Here is a 22,512-nt window from a genome sequence, read left to right on the forward strand (position 1 = left end):
GGAAGGAAGGAAGGAAGGAAGGAAGGAAGGAAGGAAGGAAAAATGTTGTCTTTCAAGAAACTATCAAGGAAAGCAGCCCTGAAGATAAAGTAGGAGTTGGATGAATCTACTGATTGTTTCCTGAGAGAGATCCCAAAATGAAGATTCCCAGGAATATTATAGCCCATTTCTGGAGCTCCCAGGTCCCAGGCAAAGTATTACAAGCAGCCAGAAAGAAACCATTCACATTTCATTCTGCCCTAGTCAGGATCACACAAAATTTAGTAGCTTCCACATTAAAGGAGTGCAGGGCTTGGGATACAATAGTCTAGAAGACATAGGAACTAGGATTATAACCAAGAATAACCTACCCAGCAAAACTAAGCATAAACCTTCAGGGGGAAAAAAGTAGACATTCAATGAAATAGAGGACTTTCAAGCATTCCTGATGAAAAAAAAAAAACAGAGATTAATAGAAAATTTGACATTCAAACACAAGATTGAAGAGAAACATAAAAATGTAAATATGAAAGAGAAATCACAAGGAACTCAAAAAGGTTTAAATGTTTACATTCCTGTATGGGAAAATGACACATGTAACTCCTAAGAACTTTATCATAAGGAATCTACATAGAAAGAAGGCATGGGTATGAGGTGATTTTTTTCGGATAATCTAAAAAGAAAAGGATGAGAAAGAGGGATGCACTAAGGGGAAGAGAGAAGAAGAATGGGGGTAATTATCTTATATAAACGATATGTGCAAGGAAGAGCTTTTACAGAAGAGGAGAAAGGGGAGGTGGAGGGTAATGCTTAAACCCCATTCTCATGAGAGAGGAGTGTGTGTGTGTGTGTGTGTGTGTGTGTACACACTGAAATGGGCATAATAATCTATTTCACTCAACAAGGTAGTAGGAAAGGAAGAGAATAAGAGAAAAGGGAAAAGGGTTAATAAAAGAGAGGACAAGTTTAAGGAGGCAATGGCCAGAAGCAAAACATATTTTTGAGGTTGGACAGAGTAAAAAGTGAAGGAAAAAAACCCCAAATAGTCAGGATTAACAAAGGCAGAAATGATGTATGTAGGACATGGCCAATACTCAAACTTTGGAGTAAAAATAAAAAGGATACACGTTGTAATCGTGCCAGGATGCTCGTGAACATTTTCCCAAACTATTGGACAAGACCAAGAGACTGGGGATGAGCATGTTTTGTGAGATGTTTCATTTGCTGGGTTAGGGAACTGTGTGTTGAAAAACATTAAGTGAGGAATTTATAGCCAGTTATGACCTAGATTGTTTTGAGACCTAGACCCAAAATTGAGGCAAAGAAGAATAGAAAAAATGCTATGAGCTGGAAAACTCCCAGATAGCCTAAATAGCCAGAACTTGTGGTGGCTAGTACTTATTTCTCCTTGAAACAATGGGAGGAGTTCTGATGCTAAGCACCTGAATTGTGTTCTTGGAACTCCTGGGTTGAGGACATGTGTTCCCACTGATCTAGGGATGCCTGTGTCCAGGAAAAGCCATGGATTTCTAACCCACACAGAAATTATTTTCATGTATATTACTTTCAATTCTATAGTTACAAGTAAATATATAGATATAGATCCTATATAGATATAGATGTATATATAGAATTAATCCCCCTTTGTGTGTGACCAGTGAACCATGTTAATGTGAGTGATCACTAAAATGAATCAAGGAAGAGATCAGAATTTTCTTCATGCATTGGGACATCAGAAACCACAGGAATCTAATTATATAATTACACAGAGAGACACACACACAAACACAAGTGTGTCAAATCCCTAGATTAATATACAAGTGCTGCCATGTACGAAAGGGTTGGGAAATAGAGGTAAAGTCTCTGAGGATCATAAAGAATTTGCATTCTAAAGGATATAGTCTGGAGCACAAAACTGTCAGAAGACCTGTCCTTGTTCCACATTAATGAATATAAGGTGTTTGGTAGGAACAAACAGACTAAACAAGATCAATAAACTAGCAACCCATATGCCTACTTTCCCATCTGTACAAACTTTTTTAAAGTAATCTGCATGTGCTCTGAGTACATGCTTGATGAAGGTATAGGAAGAAAATAGGCAGGCTTTTTTTTTTTTTAAGCAATTGGGGTTAAGTAACTTGCTCAAGGTTACATGGCCAGTTATTTCTGGGTGTGGTGCTAAGTATCTGAGCCTGGATTCGATCCCAGGTCATCCCGACTCTGGGGCCAGTGCTCTTACTCACTGAGCCACCTGGCCACCCCAGGCAGGCTTTTTGAAATGATATTCACCAGGGCCACACCTTTACTGTTATACAGTTCATTAATACATATAGAGAATATATGATCCCACTGTATTTATTGTTTATTAACTATGTAGAATCCAGCTTAGCTACTTTCATTTTAAACTGTCTTTTTTGATGATGAAGCAAGGAAATATGTATCTCAGTACCTTTCCTCTTTTCTGTTTCCCACACATTGTATCCTCCCATGCCCAGGAAGATTGTGTCCAGCTGTTAAAACCAACCAGGTTTAAGTGACCCTTAAGTAACACTTAAATGCATGCATGCCCTTCCCTCAGTAACTTTTATGATTTATGACTGAAAGTCTCAATTCAGACACTGTAGAAATGCCTGGATCTAGTGGATATCATGACCCACTCCTCACATAATTTTTTTTTCCTGCATGCTGATGTATTTAAGATACTTTTATTTTTTTGCTTTTTGGATGGGAGAAGTCAGGGCAATTGGGGTTAAGTGACTTGCCCAAGGTCACACAGCTATTAAGTGTTAATTAAGTGTCTCAGGCCAGATTTAAACTCAGGTCCTTCTGACTCCAGGACTGGTGCTCTATTCATTGTGCCACCTAGCCTCCCCTATTTAAGATACTTTTATCATTTTAGAGATTGGTAGACTCTTCCAAAAGAAGCAATGTCCCAAAACTTAGACAACTCTTTTTTTAATCCAAAAGCTTTGAACAGATTTTGCAAAAAAAAAGTGATTTTCTTCCACAACTGTTTTCAAAGAGCATTTGATCTGGTAGAGCAAAACACAGCCTAGCAGTTAATTGCTATGAGGATCAAATGCAATAATGTTTATATATCCCTTAGCACAGTGTCTGGCACAAAGTAGGCACTTACTAAATGTTTCCTTCCTTTCTTCCTTACTCCCTTCCTTCCTTCCATCATACTGTATAATTTTCCCACTTTTTTTTAATATGGTGAGTCCTTATTCCAGTAGCTTGTATCTTTGTGTTACTAGGATATATATATTTGCTTATATACATAATCTGTTCCACAAATCAACTTCCTCGTTTTAACTAGGACCAAATTGTTGTGATAATTACTGCTTTATAATGTAATTTGATATCTGGCACCAGTAGACCCACTTCATTCCCATTTCTTTTCATTATTTCTCTTGAGATTCCTGACTATTTTTCTTCCATGTGAATTTAGTTAATATTTTTTCTAGTTCTATTACAGTTTCTTTTGTAATTTGATTGGAATAGCATTGAAAAGTAAATTAATTTGAATATCATAATCATTTTTATTATTTTGGCTCATCCTACCCATAAACAATTAATATTTTTTTCTAATTATTTAGGTCTGTTCTTATTTCTATAACCAGCAGTTTGTCGTTTTTTTTCGCCTATGTCTCATGTGTATCTTGGAAGTTAGACTCTGAACTATTTTTTATATTCTATAGTAATTTTAAATAGAACTTCTCTTTTGATCTCTTCCTGCTGGATAGTATTGATATTATATAGAAATGATAATGATTTGGGTGGATTTATTTTATACCCCACAACTTTGCTGAAGTTATTTAAATTAATTTTTAGTTGACACTTTAAAGTCCTTTTAGCACACCATTATATCATCTGTAAAAAGTAATAATTTTATTTCTTCTTTAATTTTGGTTATTTCTTCAATTTCTTTTTCTTGTTATATTGCCATATCCAGCATTTTGTGGTGACAGAGGACATCTTTGTTTCACCCTTGAATTTATTAGAAAGGTTTCTAGTTTATCTCCTTTATATATAATGGTAGATCTTGGTTTGACATATATATATATATATATATATAATTTATCTTGATAAGAAAAGAGTCATTTATTTGGTTTTCTAAGTTGTTTTTCTTTTATACAGAAATGGGTGTTATAATTTGTCAGCAAGCTTTTTTCTGTATCTATTGATGTAATCTTATTTATTGTTTTATTATTAATATGGTTAATTAGGTTTATTATTTTAACAATATTTAAAAATCCTGTTTTCCCTATATAAATCCAACCTCTCATAGTGTATAATCTTTGTGATATGTTGCTTCAGACTCTTTGCTAATGTGTCATTTAAAATTTTTCCATCTATGTTCATTAGAGATTTTGGTCTATAGTTTTCTCTTTCTCTTTTGACTTTCCATGGTTTAGGTATAAATATTATATTTATGTCATGTAAGGAATTTGGTAGGATCCTTTTCCTATTTTTGCAAACAATTTATACAATACTAGAATTAATGTTTTTTGAGTGTTTGATAGAATTCATTTGTCAATTCATCTGATTCTAAGAGTTTTTTATCTGGTATTTATTTCTGAAGAGTCAATTTCTTTTGTGAGACTAGGTTGTCAAATGATCAATTTCTTGCTCTTTTTATCTGAATATCTTAAATTTTCATAAATACTTATATTTAAGTTGTCAGGGGGTTTTTATATGGTTGGGCAAAAGTTTTTAATACTTCTTAATTTCTTAACAATATTTTGGGGGGTGGCTAGGTGGCACAGTGAATAGAGCACTGGCCCTGGAGTCAGGAGGACCTGGGTTCAGAACTCTGGCCTCAGACTCTTAACACAAAAACTAACTCACTAACACAAAAATCTTGGGCAAGTCACAACCCCAATTGCCCTCCAAAAAAAAAGAAAAAAAAAGAATATTCTGTTTTAATTTTTGGTACCGGGACAAATCATTAGCTAATCTGATTATAAAGAAGGGGCTTCTTAATCAGATTAGCTAATGATTTGTTTCCTTCCCCCCCCCCCAAAATAACTCCTAGTGTTATTTCTGAATCCAGTAGGCTTTCTTTTCTTTTATTCTTTTCTTGTTCAATTTTTAGGATTTCCATTTTGGTGTTTAATAAATTATATTTTTAAAATTTTTTGGTGTTCTATATTTTTAATTGCCTTTTCAATTCATTAATATTTTCTTGAGCAATTTTGTTAATAAATATGTTTAGAGATATAAATTTTCCCCTAGAGACTGATTTGGTTATACCTCCCCCCCCCCAATTTTGTAATATTGTCTTATGTCAATAGTGTCTTTAATGAGATCATCTATCATTTCTCTAATTTTTTAAATCCATCCATTCTTTAGGATTTGTCTCTAGTTGACTTTTAATACCTGTTTTAATTCTATTCTGAGTATTAATATTTTTGTTTATTTTATATTTATCTAGAACTGATGGGGTAAATTGAGGTTTTTAACTGATAGTGTTAATGTCTATTTCTCCTTATAATTCATTTAGTTTTTCTTTAAGTATTTAGAAGCTATGATAGTCAGTGCATATATGTTAAGTACTAAAAAAATTCAATTAATTTTCAGTGGAATGTACTTTCTGTCTTTTAGTTGAATTTATTTGTGTTGTTACTTGTCTAAAATCATATTTGCAACCTCAAGGGCAGCTAGGTGGTGCAATGAATAGAGAACTGGCCCTGGAGTTAGGAGGACCTGAGTTCAAATCTGGCCTCAGACACAACACACTTACTAACTGTGTGATCTTAGGCAAGTCACTTAATCCCAATTGCCTTACCTTTCTCCCTCCAAAAAATCCCAAACAAACAAACAAAAAAAGAAAATTGCAACTTCCATTTTTTTGAGGCATAATAAATTTTGTTCTAACCTCTTCATTTAATTCTGAGTGAGATATTTATTTTTCAAGTGTGTTTCATATAAACAACATATTGTATGATTTTGCTTTCTAATCCATTCTGCTAACCTCTTGGCTTTTATGAGTATGTTCATTTCATTCACATTCAGTTATGAATTAATTATTTCTCTCCATTATAATCTTTGATACATTTTCTCCTTTATACTCCTCAATCCCTGTTTTTTTTCAAGTTACTGTCCTTTAATTTTTTTCCTTTTTAACTTTTTCCCCACTATCTTTTTTTCTAAATTTGTGGTTTATTTTGCTTTTGACAAATTCTTCCCTGAATCTACTCTCTTTGTTATATTTCCCTTCCCACCCTTTCTGTTCTGATCTATATCTCTGTTGAATCAAATATATTTCTACAGCAAACTTTGTGTATATTCTGCTCTCTTTGGATCTCTTTAGATAAAAAAAGTTGAAGTATAGCCCACTCTTCACCTCTTTCCAAGTTTCCAGGTAGTTTTACTTGTGCAACCTTATTATATGTTACTAATTGATAACAATTGATAAAGTTCAAAGGATATGAACTGGCAGTTTTCAGATGAAGAAATTAAAGCTATCTGTAGTCTTATGAAAAAATGCTCCAAATCACTATTGGTTAGAGAAATGCAAATCAAAACAATTCTGAAGTAACATGAAAAAGCAGGGAAATGATAAATATTGGGAGAAGATGTGGGGAAATTCCAACACTAATGAATTGTTGGTGGAATTGTGAACTGGTCTAACCATTCTGGAGAGCAATGTGAACTGATCCAACCATTCTGGAGAGCAATTAAAGAATACCATTTTCTCCTTTTCATTTTATTTTTTAAAAATTTCTCATGGCTTTCCCTTTTGTTCTGATGCTTCTTTTACAACATGACTAATGTGGAAACGTGTTTAATATGACCATATATGTATAGCCTATGTTAGATTGCTTGCTGTCTTGGGAATGAAGGGAGGGATGAAAAATTTAGAACTGAATTTTATAAAAGAATGTTGAAAACTAAAAATAAATAAATTTGGGGGAAAAGGAAATCTCATTGCTTCTCCTATTTTACTCTAATATATCCTCTCCATTTTCTTTTTTCTTAAGTCTTTAATCATGGCAACACTATTTATTGATCTTCTGTCTCAATTAGTTACCTCTAAGACCTCTTGTGACATTATTATTCCAAATAAACCTTTTTAACATAGCCCCTTTCCATTAAAATGTAAATAGTTTGGGGCAGCCAGGTAGCACAGCGAGTAAGAGCACCAGCTCCAGTGTTGAGAAGACCTGGAGATTGAATCCTGGGCTCAGACACTTAGCACCCACCCAGAAACACCTGGTCGTGTAACCTTGAGCAAGTTACTTAACCCCAATTGCTTAGGGGCAGCCAGGTGGCTCAGCGAGTAAGAGCACTGGCTCCAGTGTTGGGATGACCTGGATCAAATCCAGGCTCAGATACTCAGCACCACACCCAGAAATAACTGGCCATGTAACCTTGAGCAAGTTACTTAACCCTGATTGCTTAAAAAAAAATGTAAATAGTTTGTCCTCATAAAGTCTCTTCACATTATTCACTTTTTATTTTTCTTGACAACTATGTTTTTATTTCAAAATTCCTTTTCAACTTTGATTTTTAATAAAGAATATGCAAAAATCCTCTATTTCATTGAAGATTCATTTTTTCCCCTAGTTGGATTGTAGTCATTTTTGCTGGGTAAGTTATTCCAATTGTAGATCTTTATCTTTTGCCTTAAAATGATAGCTGCTAAATTCTGTATAGTACAGACTGTGTATCCTGGATTTTTAAATTCTTTCTTTATCTCTGGTTTTAGCAGTTTTTTTTTTACTTGTCTAAAAGTTCTGGATTTTGGCAGTGACATTCCTGGGAGTTTTCTTTTTATGATTTCTTTCAGGAAGTGATTTTTTACTTTCACATTGCCCTCTTGTTCTAATATTTTGGGGCAATTTTTCTTTAATGATTAAAATATGATATCCAGATTTTTTTTTTGTTATGGATCTCAGGAAATCTTATGATGTCTAATTTGCCTCTTTTTCCCCCCTATTTTCTATGTCAGTTGCATTTGATATGTGGTATCTTTTTTCCTCTGTCTTCTCATTCTTTTAACTTTGTTTTAAGAGTTTTTAATCTCCTTGAGTATTCACTTTCTATTTGGTCTATTCTGAGGCGGAATTTGTTACTAGGATAAGTTTTATACTTCTGTTAAGCTGTTAATCCTTTTTCCAGTTTTCTCCTCCATAGCTCTCATTTCTTTTATAAGCTCTTTTTTTCTTTATTTAAATTAAATTTTATATTTATTTTTAGTTTACATCATTCATTTCCGTAAGATTTTGAGTTACAAATTTTCTCCCCATCTTTCCCCTACCCACCACCCCAAACAGTGATCCCACTGTATACCCCCTTCCCCAATCTTCTCTCTCCTATATCCTCCTCCATCCCCCTCTGACTTTCCAGTAGGGCAAGATGGATCTCTATACACCAGTGCCTGTATATCTTATTTCCCAGTTGCAAATAAAAAAAAAAAAACATTTGATTTTAAAACTTTGAATTCCAGATTCTTTCCCTTCCTCTGTCATCACCCACCCTTACTGGGAAGATAAGCAATTCAGTATAGGTTGTACATGTGTAGCTATGCAAAACATTTCCATAGTGGATATATTGTGAAAGACTGACTTCATTTGCCTACATCCTATCCCGCCCCTCCCCCACTTGTTCTATTCTCTACTTTGACCCTGTCCCTTTTCATAAGTGGGTGCTTCCAACTTTCCTACCTGCTAACCTCTAACCTGCCCTCTCCTCAATCATCCCCCCCTTCCCCTGATCCTATAGGGTGAGATATCCGATTTAGTGTATATATCATTACCTCCCTAAGCCAAATTCAATGAGAGTAAGGTTGACCCATTCCATTTTGCCTTCCTGTTCTTCCCCTCCATTGTAACAGTTTTCCCTTGCCTCTTCTATATGAGGTAATTTACCCCATTCTGTCTCTCTCTATCTCCTCTCATCATATTCCTCTCTCACCTCTCAATTTCACCTTTTAAATATCATCCCTTTCTTGGTCCTGTGCCCTCTGTCTATGTATACCTGTACAAATATATACACATATGTATTCATACACCCATATACCCTCCTGTATAAATAAATATATGTATGTATACATATATAAACATATATATTTATATTCCCTTCTACAATTCTCATACTGAGAAAAGTTTCATAAGTTACAATTATTGTTTTTCCATGTATGAATGTAAATAGTTCAACTTTGATAAATTCCTTATGATTTCTTTTCCCTTTTTACCTTCTCATATTTCTCTTGCTTCTTGCATCTGAATGTCAAATTTTCTATTCAACTCTGGATTTTTCATCAAGAATGCTTGAAAGTCCTCTATTTCATTGAATGACCATATTTTCCCCTAAAACATGGTACTCAGTTTTGCTGGGTAGGTGATTCTTGGTTTTAATCCCAGCTCCTTTGATCTCCAGAATATATTCCAAGCCCTTCAATCCCTCAGTGTACAAGCTGCCAGATCCTATGTTATCCTGATTGTGTTTCTACAATATTCAAATTGTTTCTTCTTGGCTGATTGTATTATTTTCTCCTTGATCTGGGAACTCTGGAACCTGGCTATTATATTCCTAAGAGTTTTCTTTTTGGGATCTTTTTCAAGAGGTGATTGGTGGATTCTTTCAACTTCTATTTTGCCCTCTGGTTAGAAAACATCAGGGCAATTTTCCTTGAGAATTTCTTGAAGGATGATTTCTAGGTTCTTTTTTTGATCATGGCTTTCAAGTAGTCCAAAAATTTTTAAATTATCTCTTCTGGATCTATTTTCCAGGTCAGTGGTTTTCCCATGAGATATTTCACATTGCTTTCTATTTTTTCATTTGTTTGGATCTCTTTAATAGTGTCTTGACTTCTCATAAAGTCGCTAGCTTCCATTTGCTCCGGTCTAATTCTGAAAGAATGATTCTCTTCAATGAGCTTTTGAGATTCTTTTTCCATCTGGCAAATTCAGCTTTTTAAGGCATTCTTCTCCTCATTGCCTTTTTGGGCCTCTTTTGCCATTTGAGTTAATCTATTTTTTAAGGTGTTATTTTCTTCAGTCAGATTGTTGACTCTCTTTTCATGATTTTGCATCATTCCCATTTCTCTTCCCAGTTTTTCCTCTACTTCTCTTATTTGGTTTTCAAAATCCTTCTTAATCTCGTCTATGGCCTGTAACCAGTTCATATTTTTTTTTTTGGAAGCTTTTGGTGCAGGAGTTCTGACTTCACTGTCTTCCTCCTTTCCCATGCTTTGATCCTTTTTGTCCCCAAAAAAGTAATCCCAAGTTCGATTGCTGTGCTTGCCTTGCTTCCTTTGCTTGCTCATGTTGCTATTCAATTTCTTGACTTTTGAGCTTTTTGCCACAGTAGAACTCTACTTCCAGAGAGGAGAGCTTTGTCCCAAATCACTGGGGTTTTTGCAGCTGCCGGAGCTATTATTTGGGTATCCTCTCTGAAGCCTCCAATGGCTCTGGCACCTGGTCACCCACCCCAGGACCTTCACCTAGACAGCAATCCAGATCCAAGCAGGTTAAAGCAAGAGTGATTACCCCTCAGACTGGTCAATTGGTCCCCCTACAATCTTCAGGCCAGGAGCTCTGAAGCGGACATGCAGCAGCTGCTGCATGGCCGCTGTGCCTCAGCCGCTTCTCCCTCTGGGGGTAGAGGCCAGACCCCACTCCCAGACCCCCTGTTCCCACAAGGTCTACACTGACCTCTCACTTTTTCTTTGTTATTTATGGGTTGATAATTCTGGAAACCACCACAGCTACTATTGATCCACTTTCTTGAAGTCCCTCCAGCTGGTGGCTGGTCGGGGCACACTGAAGCTCCTGAGTCTAAAACTCACACGGGGCTCTGCTCTGCTCCCAGTGCTCTGCAATGGACCCTTCCTTTTTGTCTGTCAGGCTTTCTTCAGTGGGAGGTTTGTTTCTTTCTATCACTTTGTGGATTCTGTAGCCCTAAAGTTTGTTTAGAGTCATTTTTTCTAGGTATTTGAGGTGGTTATGGAGGGAGCATATGGAGTTTTCCTGCTTCTATGCTGCCATCTTGGCTCTTCCCCCTTTATAAGCTCTTTTCGAGCTCTTGCATTAGTTCCTCAAAAAATTCTAGTTGGTTCTGAAATATTTTTCATATACTATCATATCATTTACAAAAAGTTATATTTTCGCTTCATCTTTGTCTATACTTACTCTTTCAATTCTTTTTTTTTTTAATTGTTGCTATAGGTAGCATTTCTGACAGTATATTGAAAGTAATGGTGACAATGGATATCCTTCCTTTGTACTTGATCTTATTGGAAAAGATTCTGGTTTATCCCCATTACATAAAATGCCAACTCTTTATTTTTGATATACTATTTACTATGGTAAAAAGGTAGGTTTATTCTTGTGTTTTCTTGTGCTTCCAAAGGAATGGGTGTTGTATTTTGTCAAAAGCTTTTTCTGTATCTATTGATTTAATCATATGATTTTGGTGTTTTTGTTATTAATATGGTGAATTCTATTTATAATTTTTCTAATATTATACCAACCCTACATTCCTGGTACAAATCCAACTTTTCCCTGTCACAGTGCCTCAATGTGGTCTGGCAAAACTAAGGTAGGATCTGCTCCCTCTTCTTGCTAGCTTCTTCCTGGTTACTATAGTGCTTTGGGAATAGTGTGCTCCTGCCCTAACCCTGACTCCAGTATCTATAAACTTCCCTATGTGTCTCTGTATGCCTAACTGGGCTGATTAAATGGCTCACTATGACTTTTTCTGGATTTTCCCATCAGAATTTAGTCTGGTACGTTTTCTTGATCTGTTTAGAGGAATTTGTGGAGGAAAACTCTAATATACTGGTTCCTACTACTCCACCATCTTGGTTCCCTCTCTGGCCCTTTATTTAAGATAATTTCCTTGCATTGTGAAAAGCAAACTATGTGTTCAATATTTCAGTATTTGTCTGGGAGTTTTTTATGTCCTGATACATGGTCATTTTTTCGTAAAAAATGTTATGTGCCAGTGAGAATAAGAGTGCTCCTTTCTATCCCTATTCAGAAATCCTTGGAGGCCTTTTTTGTATCTAACTTTTCTAAAATTCTATTCAGTTCCTCAACTTCTTTCTTGTTTATTTTTGGTTAAAATTGTGTAGCTCTGAAAGAAGTACATTGAGATCCCTCACTATTATAATTTTACTATCTATTTCTTCCTGAAACTCATTTAACTTTTCCTTTAAGTATTTAGATATTATGCCATTTGCTGTATATATGTTAAGTAGTTCATTGTTCATGGCTCAGCAAAATATACTTTCTCTATTTTTTATATTGTGTATGTTTTTGCTGTTTTTTTGAGATCATAGTTGCTTTTCCTGCCCCCCCCCCTTTTTTTTACTTTAACTGAAGTAATTGGTGGATTCATTCTGTTTTCATTTTGCCCTCTTGTCTGGACAGTTTGCTCTTATAATTTCATGAAATATCACACCCAATCTTGTTCCTCTCTCCTCTCCTCCCTCCTCCTTCTTCTCTCTCTCAGTGAGAAAGGACTTTTAAATAGTCCAGTGATTCAAATTTGTAATCTTGGGCTAGACAAAAGACCCACTGTAGTTTCTCTTTTAATTTATCAATCTGGAATCTTTCTTAGATCATTGTTGGAGTAGATATGGGGGTAGCTGGGCTGCAAATCTTCCTCCTCCTCTTTCATCTTGGATTGTCCAAAACTCTATTCTTATTTACTAAAAAAGATAATGAAGGAATGGAGTGCATTCTAGCCATAGGAAACATCATGTACATTAGCACAGAAACAAGAGATGACATGTTGAGTTAGAAGAACAATATGAAATAAGGTCAAAAAGGTAGATTAGAGAAAGTTAGCCTTGAAGAGAACTGACCTTTGAGTCAGGGAGACCTAGATTCAAATTTGCTTATAATGGATACTGGTTGTATGAACATGGGCCTGTTACTTAGTGTCTACAGACAACTTTCTGAGACTATAAATTGCAGAGATGGTGCCAACCTGCATTGGTTAGTGGGAGTTCTTCACTGGAATATCTTTTTAGCAAAGATATCACAGGCCCAGTTAAAAATAAAAAAGACTGGGGCAGCCAGGTAGCACAGAGAGCACCAGCCCCAGTGTTGGGATGACCTGGGGATCGAATCCAGGTTCAGACACTTAGCACCCATCCAGAAACACCTGACCATGTAACCTGAGCAAGTTACTTAACCCCAATTGCTTAGGGGTGGCCAGGTGGCTCAGCGAGTAAGAGCACCGGCCCCAGTGTTGGGATGACCTAGGGATCAAATCTGGGCTCAGATACTTAGCACCACAACCAGAAATAAATGGCCATGTAACCTTGAGCAAGTTATTTAACCCCAATTACTTAAAGATAAACAAATAAATAAATGAATGAATGAATGAATGAATAAATAAATAAATAAATGAGTGAATAGGTAAATAAATAAATAAATAAATGGGTGAATGAATGAATGAATGAATGAATAAATAAAGACACGGGGCAGCTAGGTGGCACAGTGAATAGAGCACTGGCCCTGGAGTCAGGAGGACCTGAGTTCAAATATGACCTCAGACACTTAACACAAAAACTAGCTTGTGACCTTGGGCAAGTCACTTAACCGCAATTGCCCTCCAAAAAGCAAAAATTAAAAAATTAAAAAGAGAGATAGGTTGAATCCAGATAGCTAGATTGTGGAAGAGGAAGTAGAAGTCCTCAAATAAAGACATATATTTTTTCCTCAAGGCATCTAGGAGCTACTTAAGTGTCTTGAAGGTGGAGTGGGGTGGAATGATAAGGTCAGAGCTTAGAAGATCTGCCTTTGAAGAGGATCTGACAGATTGGAGAGAGAGGATAGATCAGGTGACAGAACATTGATTTTGGTGTATAAAGTCTTTTCTAAGCCTAGTCTATACAGTTTACAACTCTAAAATCTCATGATATATTAATTTAAATTGTCTGATTCCTATATCAATACATGAGTAACAAAGAGCTTAATTTCTCTCTCCCCCTCCAGCCTGGAGATGCCTTATTGCCTCTGGATGAAAATAAAAAATGGTTGTACTATGACATAAACCTGTGTGACACCTGGGAGGTAAGACTGAACACTTCTCCTCATTACTTAAACCCCTCTCTTTCTTTTCTCTTTGAATTTGGGGGATTATTAGTGGGAAGCAAGATGTGTTGGATTTGCTCTGGCTGATACTGACAGAGCAGTGTGGAGCAACTGCTATGGGGGATTTTTAATACCTGTTTGCTCTGTGTAAACAGACTTTTATGAACTTTGCTTATACTTTGGTTTTTCACTGTGGCCTTCTTCCCAAGATGCATAGATAGGGTCTAGGAGACATTAATTTGGATGAAACAGACTAACTCGAAGTGGTATTGACATGGGTGGCCCAGAATTAAAGGGAGAAAGCACAGTGAAATGTTTAAAGATGTTCAGGGAACACAGCCTGGGGCAAACAGGTATCCTCCAGCAGCCAGATATCCACATGCTTCAGTGTCATCCCAGGGAAATGCAGAAACACCCCACCAGGCTTCAGCACATGCCAGACACCACCACTAGGACCCCAGCTCAGCACCAGATAAACTCCAGAACACTTCAGCCTCCAGTAGGGCCAACTACCCCTCACCTCACCCATTCAGCACAGCACCAGACACAGGGGTTCCCTCAGGGCAAGATCATCACAATGCAAGGTAAACAGCCAGGGCCTGCAGCCATTGGCACAAAAAAGCCTGAGAGAGTGCCCCTTCTACCCTGGGTGCAGAGCTCAAATCTAAAAGAAGGGGGAAGGACCAAAAAGAAAAAAATGAGCAAAAAAGAACAAAAAAAGGATCTGACCATAGAAAGTTATTATGGTGACAGAGAAGACCAAGACACAAACTCAGAAGAAGACAACAATGTCAAAATTCCTATGGGCAAAACCCCAAACAAAAATGGGAAGTGGTCTCAAGTCCAGAAAAAAACTCATGGAAGAGCTCAAAAAGGAGTTTAAAAATTATTTAGAGAGGTAGAAGAAAAAATGGGGGAAAAAATGAGAGTGGTGCAAGAAAATTGTGAAGAAAGAGTCAACAGCTTGGAAAACTGCTTAAAAATTAGAATTGGCCAAATGGAAAAAGATATACAAAAATCCACTGAAAAAAAAAACCAATTCATTAAAGAGCACAGTTGCCCAGACAGAAAAGAAAGTATGAAAGCTAATTGAGGACAACACCTTAAAAGTTAGAATTTGGCAAGTGGAAGTTAATGACTCTATGAGACATGAAGAATCAATAAAATTCAAAAGAATGAAAAAAAATGGAAGAAAATTGGAAAAACAACTCACCTGGAAAATAGTTCCAGGAGAGACAATATCAGAATCATTGGACTATCTAAACGATGTAATCAAAAGGAGGGCCTGGACAGCATCTTTCAAGAAATTATAAGGAAAACTGCCCTGATGTTGTGCAACCAAATGGCAAAATAGACATTGAAAGACTCTACCAATCACCTCAGGAAAATAAAAACTCCAAAGAATATTGTCACCAAATTTCAGAACTATCAGGTCAAGGAAAAAATACTATAAGTAGCCAGAAGGAAACGATTCAACTATCATGGAGTCACAGTCAGGATTATGTGGGACTCAGCATTTTCAGCATTAAAGGATGGGAGGTCATGGAACATGATATTCCAAAAGATAGGAGTTATGACTACAACCAAGAATCACTTACCCAGCAAAATTAAGCATAATATAACAAGGGGGAAAAGTCATTCAATGAAATAGAAGGATTTCAAACTTTCATAAGGAGAAAACCAGAGCTAAACTAAAAATTTGGTCTCCAATATCAAGACCAAAGAGAAACACAAACAGGTAAAAAGGGAAAAGAAAACATAAGGGATATAATAGAACTAAAGTATTAATATCCCTACACAGGAAGATGATACTTATGATTCTTAAAAATTGTGTCACTAATAGTATAGCTAGAAGAACATACATAGACAGTACAGGTAGGAGGCAAATTTGAGGGAATGCTATAAAAAAATTAAGGGATGATAGAGGAGTATATTGGGTACAGAAGGATGGAAAAGTAGAATGAGGTAAATTATTTCACATGAAGAGGCATGAAATTACAGGAGTAATTATTACTGGGGAGGGGAAGATGGGAGATTGGGACACAAGCATCATTTGAATCTTACTCTCATCAGTATTGACTCAAAAAGGGAATCATATACACAATCATTTGAATATAGAAATCTATCTTACCTGACAGGAAATAAGAGGGGAGGAGATCAAGTGAAGGAGGGGGGGTTACTGACAAAAAGGAGGGCAGATAAGGGGAGGTGGCAGACAGAAGCAAAGTACTGGTGAGGAGGGAAAGGGTGAAAGAAGAGGACAGACAGATGGAAGAATAGGATGGAGGGAAATACACAGGTGGTAATCATAACTGTAAAATAAAGGGGATGAACTCTCCCATAAAACAGAAGTGCATAGCAGAATGGATCAAAAACTAGAATCTTACAATATGTTGTTTACAAGAAACTCTCTTGAAGCACAGAAACACACACAGAGTAAAGGCAAGGGGATGGAGCAGAATCTATTGTGCTTCAGCTGAAGTAAAAAAAAGCAGGGGTAGCAATCCTGATCTCAGACAAAGTAACAGCAAAAATAGACCTAATTAAAAGTAATAAGGAAGGAAATGACATCTTACTAAAAGGTACCACAGGCAATGAAACAATATCAATACCATTTACATGACTTTTGATCTCTTTGCCACAATAGAACTCTGCTTCCAGAGTGGAAAGTGTATTGTCCCAAATTTCTGGGGTTTTGCACAGCTGTTGTCAGACCTATGAGGAGTGCACCCTCTAGATAGGTGCCATAAGCTCTACCACACTAGCACTCCTCACCCCAGAACTGCCACCCAAGACTGTGTCTTGGACATCCAAAGCAGGTCAAAGCAAGAGCAGTTACCCTCTGAACCGTCACTTGGGTCCCCTATGATCTGTAGGCCTGGAGCTCAGGAGGTAGCCACACAGCAGTAGCTGCAACCACCACCACCTCTGCCACCCCAGCGACAGGGGCCTGACTGTGCTCTTCTCTCATTCAGTTCCAACAGTTTCCCACTGATCTTTTACTTTTCTTTGGCATTTATGGGTTGAGAAATCTGGAAACTTCCACAGCTGCCAGTGAGTGATTCACTCTCCTGAAGTCTTCTCTGATGAGTCTGGGCTGGCGCAGCTCATGCAGGACTCTGCTCCACTCCCAGCTTGGTGCGATAGACACTTCCTGTTGACCTTCCAGGCTGCCTTCAGTGGGAGATTTGTTTCTCTGTCACTTTGTGGATTCTGTAGCTCTAAAATTTGTATAGAGTAATTTTTTACAGATATTGGAGATAGTTGGAGGGGAAGCTCAAGCAAGTTCCTGATTTTACTCTGCCATCTTGGCTCCCAGCAATATCAGTGCCAAACATATGTGCACCAAGTGGCATAGCATCCAAATTTGTAAAGAAGTTAAGTGAGTTACAAGAAGAAATAGACAGGAAAACTATATTAGTGGGGGATCTCAACTGTCCCCTCTCAGAACTTGATAAATCCAACCAAAAAGAAACAAAAAGAAGCTAAAGAGGTAAATAGATTAGAAAAAATTAATTATGATGGATTTTGACACGATTTAGACATAAAGGGTGACACCATACACAAACTAGAAGAGCAAAGAATAGTCTACCTGTCATATATATGTGGAAGGAAAAATTAATGCCCAAACATAGATAGAGAGCATTACAAAATATAAAATAGTTCATTTTAATTATGTTAAATTAAAAGACTTTTGTACAAACAAAACCAATGCAGCCAAGATTAGAAGGAAAGCAGAGAGATGGGAAACAATCTTTTTTTTTTGGTCTTTATTAATTTGTTTACTTTTAGTTTACAAGATTCATTACCACAATTCCTTGAGTTTCAAATTTTCTCTCTCTCCCTCCCTCCCCCCGCCATGGAGGCATACAATCAAGTATAGTATCTGCAAATACTTTCACATTAGGCATTAGTCAGGTTATAAAGAAGGATTGTATCAGATGGAATGAAGAATGGGAAAGAGGAAACAAAACCAACCAAGAAAAAGAAAAAGAACAGGTAGTTTGCTTCAATCTGGATTCAAACTCAGTTTTTTCTATGGATGTAAACATCACTCTCCACCATGAGTCTTTTGGGGTTGACTTATGATTCTGAACTGCTGAGAAGAGTCCAGTTTATCAAAGTTGGTCATCACACATATGTTGTATCTGTAATTGTGTACAAATTCCTCCTGGCTCTACTCATTCAGCATCAGTTCGTATAAGCCTCTCTAGGTAAATATGAAGTCCATCTGCTCCTCGTTTCTTATAGCACAATAGTATTCCATAACATGCATATATCACAACTTGTTCAGCCATTCCCCAATTGATGGGCACCCCCTTAATTTCCAATTCTTTGCTACCACGAAAAGAGCTGCTATGAATATTTTTGTACATATGGGTCTTTTCACCACTTCTATGATCTCTTTGGGATACAATCCTAGAAGTGGTATTGCTGGGTCAAAGGGTATGAAATTATTTATAGCCCTTTGGGCATAATTCCAGATTGCTCTCCAGAATGGTTGGATCAGTTCATAACCCCACCAGCAATGCATTAGCATTCCAATTTGTACACATCCTCTCCAGCATTTGTAATTTTCCTATTTTGTCATCTTAGCCAATTGGACTGGTGAGATGTGGTACCTCAGAGTTGTATTGATTTGCATTTCTCTAATCAATAGTGATTTAGAGCATTTTTTCATATGCTTATAAATATATTTAATTTCTTCCTCTGAAAACAGCCTGTTCATATCCTTTGACCATTTATCAATTGGGGAATGACTTGTATTCTTATAGATTTGACTCAATTCTCTGTGTTTTAGAAATGAGTCCTTTATCAGTGACATAGGTTATAAAAATTCTTTCCCAATTTTCCACTTCCCTCCTAATCCTGGTTACATTGGCTTTGTTTATACAGAAGCTTTTCAATTTAATGTAATGAAAATTATCCATTTTGCATTTTATAATGCCCTCTAATTCTTGTTTGGTCATAAAGTCTTCCCCTCTCCACAAATCTGATAGGTAAACTATTTCTTGCTTTCCCAGATTGCTTACAGTATCAGCCTTTATACCTAGATCATGCATCCATTTAGATTTTATTTTGGTATGTGGTGTTAGATAATGGTCTATGCCCAGTTTTTTCCATACTACATTCCAGTTTTCCCAGCAGTTTTTGTCAAATAGTTAGTTCTTATCCCAAAAACTGGAGTCTTTGGGTTTATCAAACAGTAGATTACTATAGTCATTGACTGCTGAGTCTCGTGTACCCAATCTATTGATCCACTACTCTATTCCTCAGCTAGTACTAAGTAGTTTTGAAGACTGCTGCTTTATAGTACAGATTAAAATCTGGTATAGCTAGTCCACCATCCATAGCATTTCTTTTCATTAATTCCCTTGATATTCTGGACTTTTGTTCTTCCAAATGAATTTTATTACTACTTTTTCTAGCTCTATAAGGTAGTTTTTTGGTAAACTGATTGGTATAGCACTAAAGATATAATTTAATTTAGGTAAAATTGTCATTTTTATTATATTAGCTCGACCCAGCCATGAGCAATTGATATCTTTCCAATTACTTAGATCTGACTTTATTTGTGTGAAAAGTGTTTTGTAGTTGTGCTCATATAGGTCTTGGGTTTGTTTTGGCAGGTAGATGCCCAAATATTTTATAATGTCTACAGTAACTTTAAATGAGATTTCTCTTTCTATCTCTTGCTGTTGAATTTAATTAGAAATATACAGGAATGCCGAGGATTTATGTGGGTTTATTTTATATTCTGCAACTTTGCCAAGTTTATTTACTGTCTCAAGTAGTTTTTTACTTGATTCTCTAGGATTCTCTATATCATCATATCATCTGCAGAGAGTGATAGCTTGGTCTCTCCTTTGCCTAATTTGATTCCTTTGATTTCTTTTTCTTCTCTAATTGCTACTGCTAACATTTCTAATACCAGATTGAATAAGAGGAGTGATAGTGGACATCCTTGTTTCACCCCTGATCTTATTGGAAATGCTTCTAGCTTCTCCCCATTACATATAATACTCACTGATGGCTTTAAATAGATGCTACCTATTATTTTAAGGAAGGCTCCATTTATTCATATACTTCCTTGTGTTTTTTTAAAATTAGGAATGGATGTTGTATTTTGTCAAAAGACTTTTCTGCATCTATTGATATAATCATGTAGTTTTTGCTAGTTTTATTGTTGATAGTGATGGTTTTCCTAATATTAAACCATCCTTGCATTCCTGGAATAAATCCTAGATGGGAAACAATCTTTACAGCAAGTATCTCTTATAAAGGTCTCATTTCTCAAATATATAGAGAACTGAGTCAAATTTACAAAAATATAAGCCATTTGGGGTGGCTAGGTGGTGCAGTGAGTAAGAACACCAGCCCCAGAGTCAGGAGGACCCGGGATCGATTCTGCCCTCAGATACTTAACATCCGCACAAAAAAACTGGCCATGTAACCTTGGGCAAGTTACTTAGCCCCAATTGCTTCCCCCCCCCCCCACAGGACAGTCTGTTCCTTTATTAGTTACGAAGCGCCAGGCCCTCATCTCCCAGCCAGTACCCACCACCATCACCCCTTGCCCAACTAGCCCCTGCCCCTGTGGCCTAATCTTCAGATGTGGCCTGAGAGCTGTTTTAGAGCCCCAGGCTTAGAGGGGAAGCTTCCCCTTAACTTTGTTCCTGAGGTCAGTGCCCACCCCTTGACCAAGGCATGTTTACAGCAAGGTGGAAGAAGCTTGGAGGGGGGAGGGGGTCCCTCACTTGCAAGGCCCAGTCCTCGCCCTGCCCATCCCCCCTGGGAGGGAGGGAAGGAGGCCAGGGCTGGGAGAGCAGCCAGGATAGCCTCCATGTGCTAAGTGCTCCTCAGCCTCTGGCTTTGGGCCTTGTACACCTCAATGAGCAGGTCCTTCACGTACTGGATCTCCTTCTCCACTGACTCTGCCCGCTCCTGCAGCTCCTGATTGCATGCTTCCAGGCTCTGGCACTCACCCTCCAGGGCCTCCCCCTCAGCCTATTTCCTCTGGTGGTACCTGAGTGCAGCTGACTTGTTCTGGTCATGTTTTTTCTGTTTGTGATCTCCCCAAGAAGGGGGCACAGGGTAAGGGGCTGGTTGGGGGACAGATGGGGTGGGCAGGGGGGCTCAGAAGACCTCCCCACCTTCCCCCTCACCCCACCCAGGCTCCCCACTGCAGTAAAAGGTCAGCAGATCAAAGGTATCCATAGGGGCCTGGGGGAGGTCAAAGCAGGGCAGAGGAAGGGGCACAGGCACTGGGGAGGGGGGTGGGAGAGGGGCATCCAGAAAGAAGTCCTTCATCTGCTCCAGCTCCTTCTTCAGCAGGGAGGCCATGGCCTCGAGGTCGGGAGGGGAAGGAGATGGAGATGGTGGCGGGAGGGCCCCAAGGGGCGCTGGGGGTTCCAGGGGGAGCAGGGCAGTAAAGTCCACCCACTCAGTCATCCAGTCTGAGAAGCCATCACCTGCCATGGGCTCACTCCCCCCGGGAAACACCCCCTCCAGGGCTGCCCCCAGGGCAATCCCAATTGCTTTTAAATATATATATATATATATATATATATATGCCATTCCCCAATTGATAAATGATCAAAGGATATGAATAGGAAGTTTTCAGATGAAGAAATCAAAGCTATCTATAAGCATATGAAGAAGTGCTCTAAACTACTTTTGATTTAAAAAATGCAAATTAAAACAACTCTGAGGTACCACTTCACACCTTTCAGATTGGCTAATATGACAAAAAAGGAAAATTATAAATTCTGAAGAAAATATGGAAAAATTGGAAGACTAATGCATTGTTGATGGAGTTATGAACTGGTCCACATTCTGGAGAGCAATTTGGAACTATACCCAAAGGGCTATAAAATTATGCATACCCTTTGATCCAGCAAAACCACTACTAGGTCTGTATCCCAAAGAGATTATAAAAAATGGAAAGGAACCTACATGTGAAAAATATTTATAGCAGCCCTTTCTGTGGTGGCAAAATATTGGAAATTGAGAGGCTATCCATCAGTTGAGAAGTGACTGAAAAAGCAGTGGTATATGAATGTAAAGGAATACTATTGTGCAATAAGAAATGATGAAAAGACAGATTTCAGAAAAACCTGCAATGACTTGTATAAACTGATACAAAGTGAAATGAGAAGAACCAGGAAAACATTGTACACAGTATCAGCAACACTGTGTGATGATCAGCTATGCACGAATCAGCTCTTCTCAGCAACACAAGGATCCAAGACAAGTCCAAAGGACTTGTGAAGGAAAATGCTACACATATCCAGTTAAAGAACTGATGGACTCTTAAGGCAGATTGAAGTATATTTTTTTCACTTTATTCTTTCTCATGGCTTTATTTTTCCTCTTGATATGTTTCTTTTCTCAAAACTGTGACTAATATGGAAATATTTTTACTTGATAGCTCATATATAAACTATATCAAATTGTCTACTATTTACAGAAGAAG

At 37.4% G+C, this 22,512-nt stretch overlaps 1 protein-coding gene and 1 pseudogene across 1 annotated transcript in view; one reads left to right on the top strand and one right to left on the bottom strand.

Annotated features, from left to right (window-relative positions):
- Positions 1-22,512, top strand: part of AKR1D1 (aldo-keto reductase family 1 member D1) — a 136,834-nt gene that overhangs the window by 88,209 nt on the left and 26,113 nt on the right. Inside the window, exon 4 of the mRNA XM_069087307.1 lies at positions 13,938-14,015. Coding sequence (XP_068943408.1) covers positions 13,938-14,015 — 78 coding nt within the window. The remainder of the gene's footprint in view (positions 1-13,937; positions 14,016-22,512) is intronic.
- Positions 20,790-21,614, bottom strand: LOC138160358 (cyclic AMP-dependent transcription factor ATF-5 pseudogene; annotated as a pseudogene).

Source organism: Petaurus breviceps, unplaced genomic scaffold, assembly GCF_028583685.1.
Source record: "Petaurus breviceps papuanus isolate PSGF00001 unplaced genomic scaffold, PetGlider_PUasm1.0 181, whole genome shotgun sequence".
NCBI lineage: Eukaryota > Metazoa > Chordata > Mammalia > Diprotodontia > Petauridae > Petaurus > Petaurus breviceps.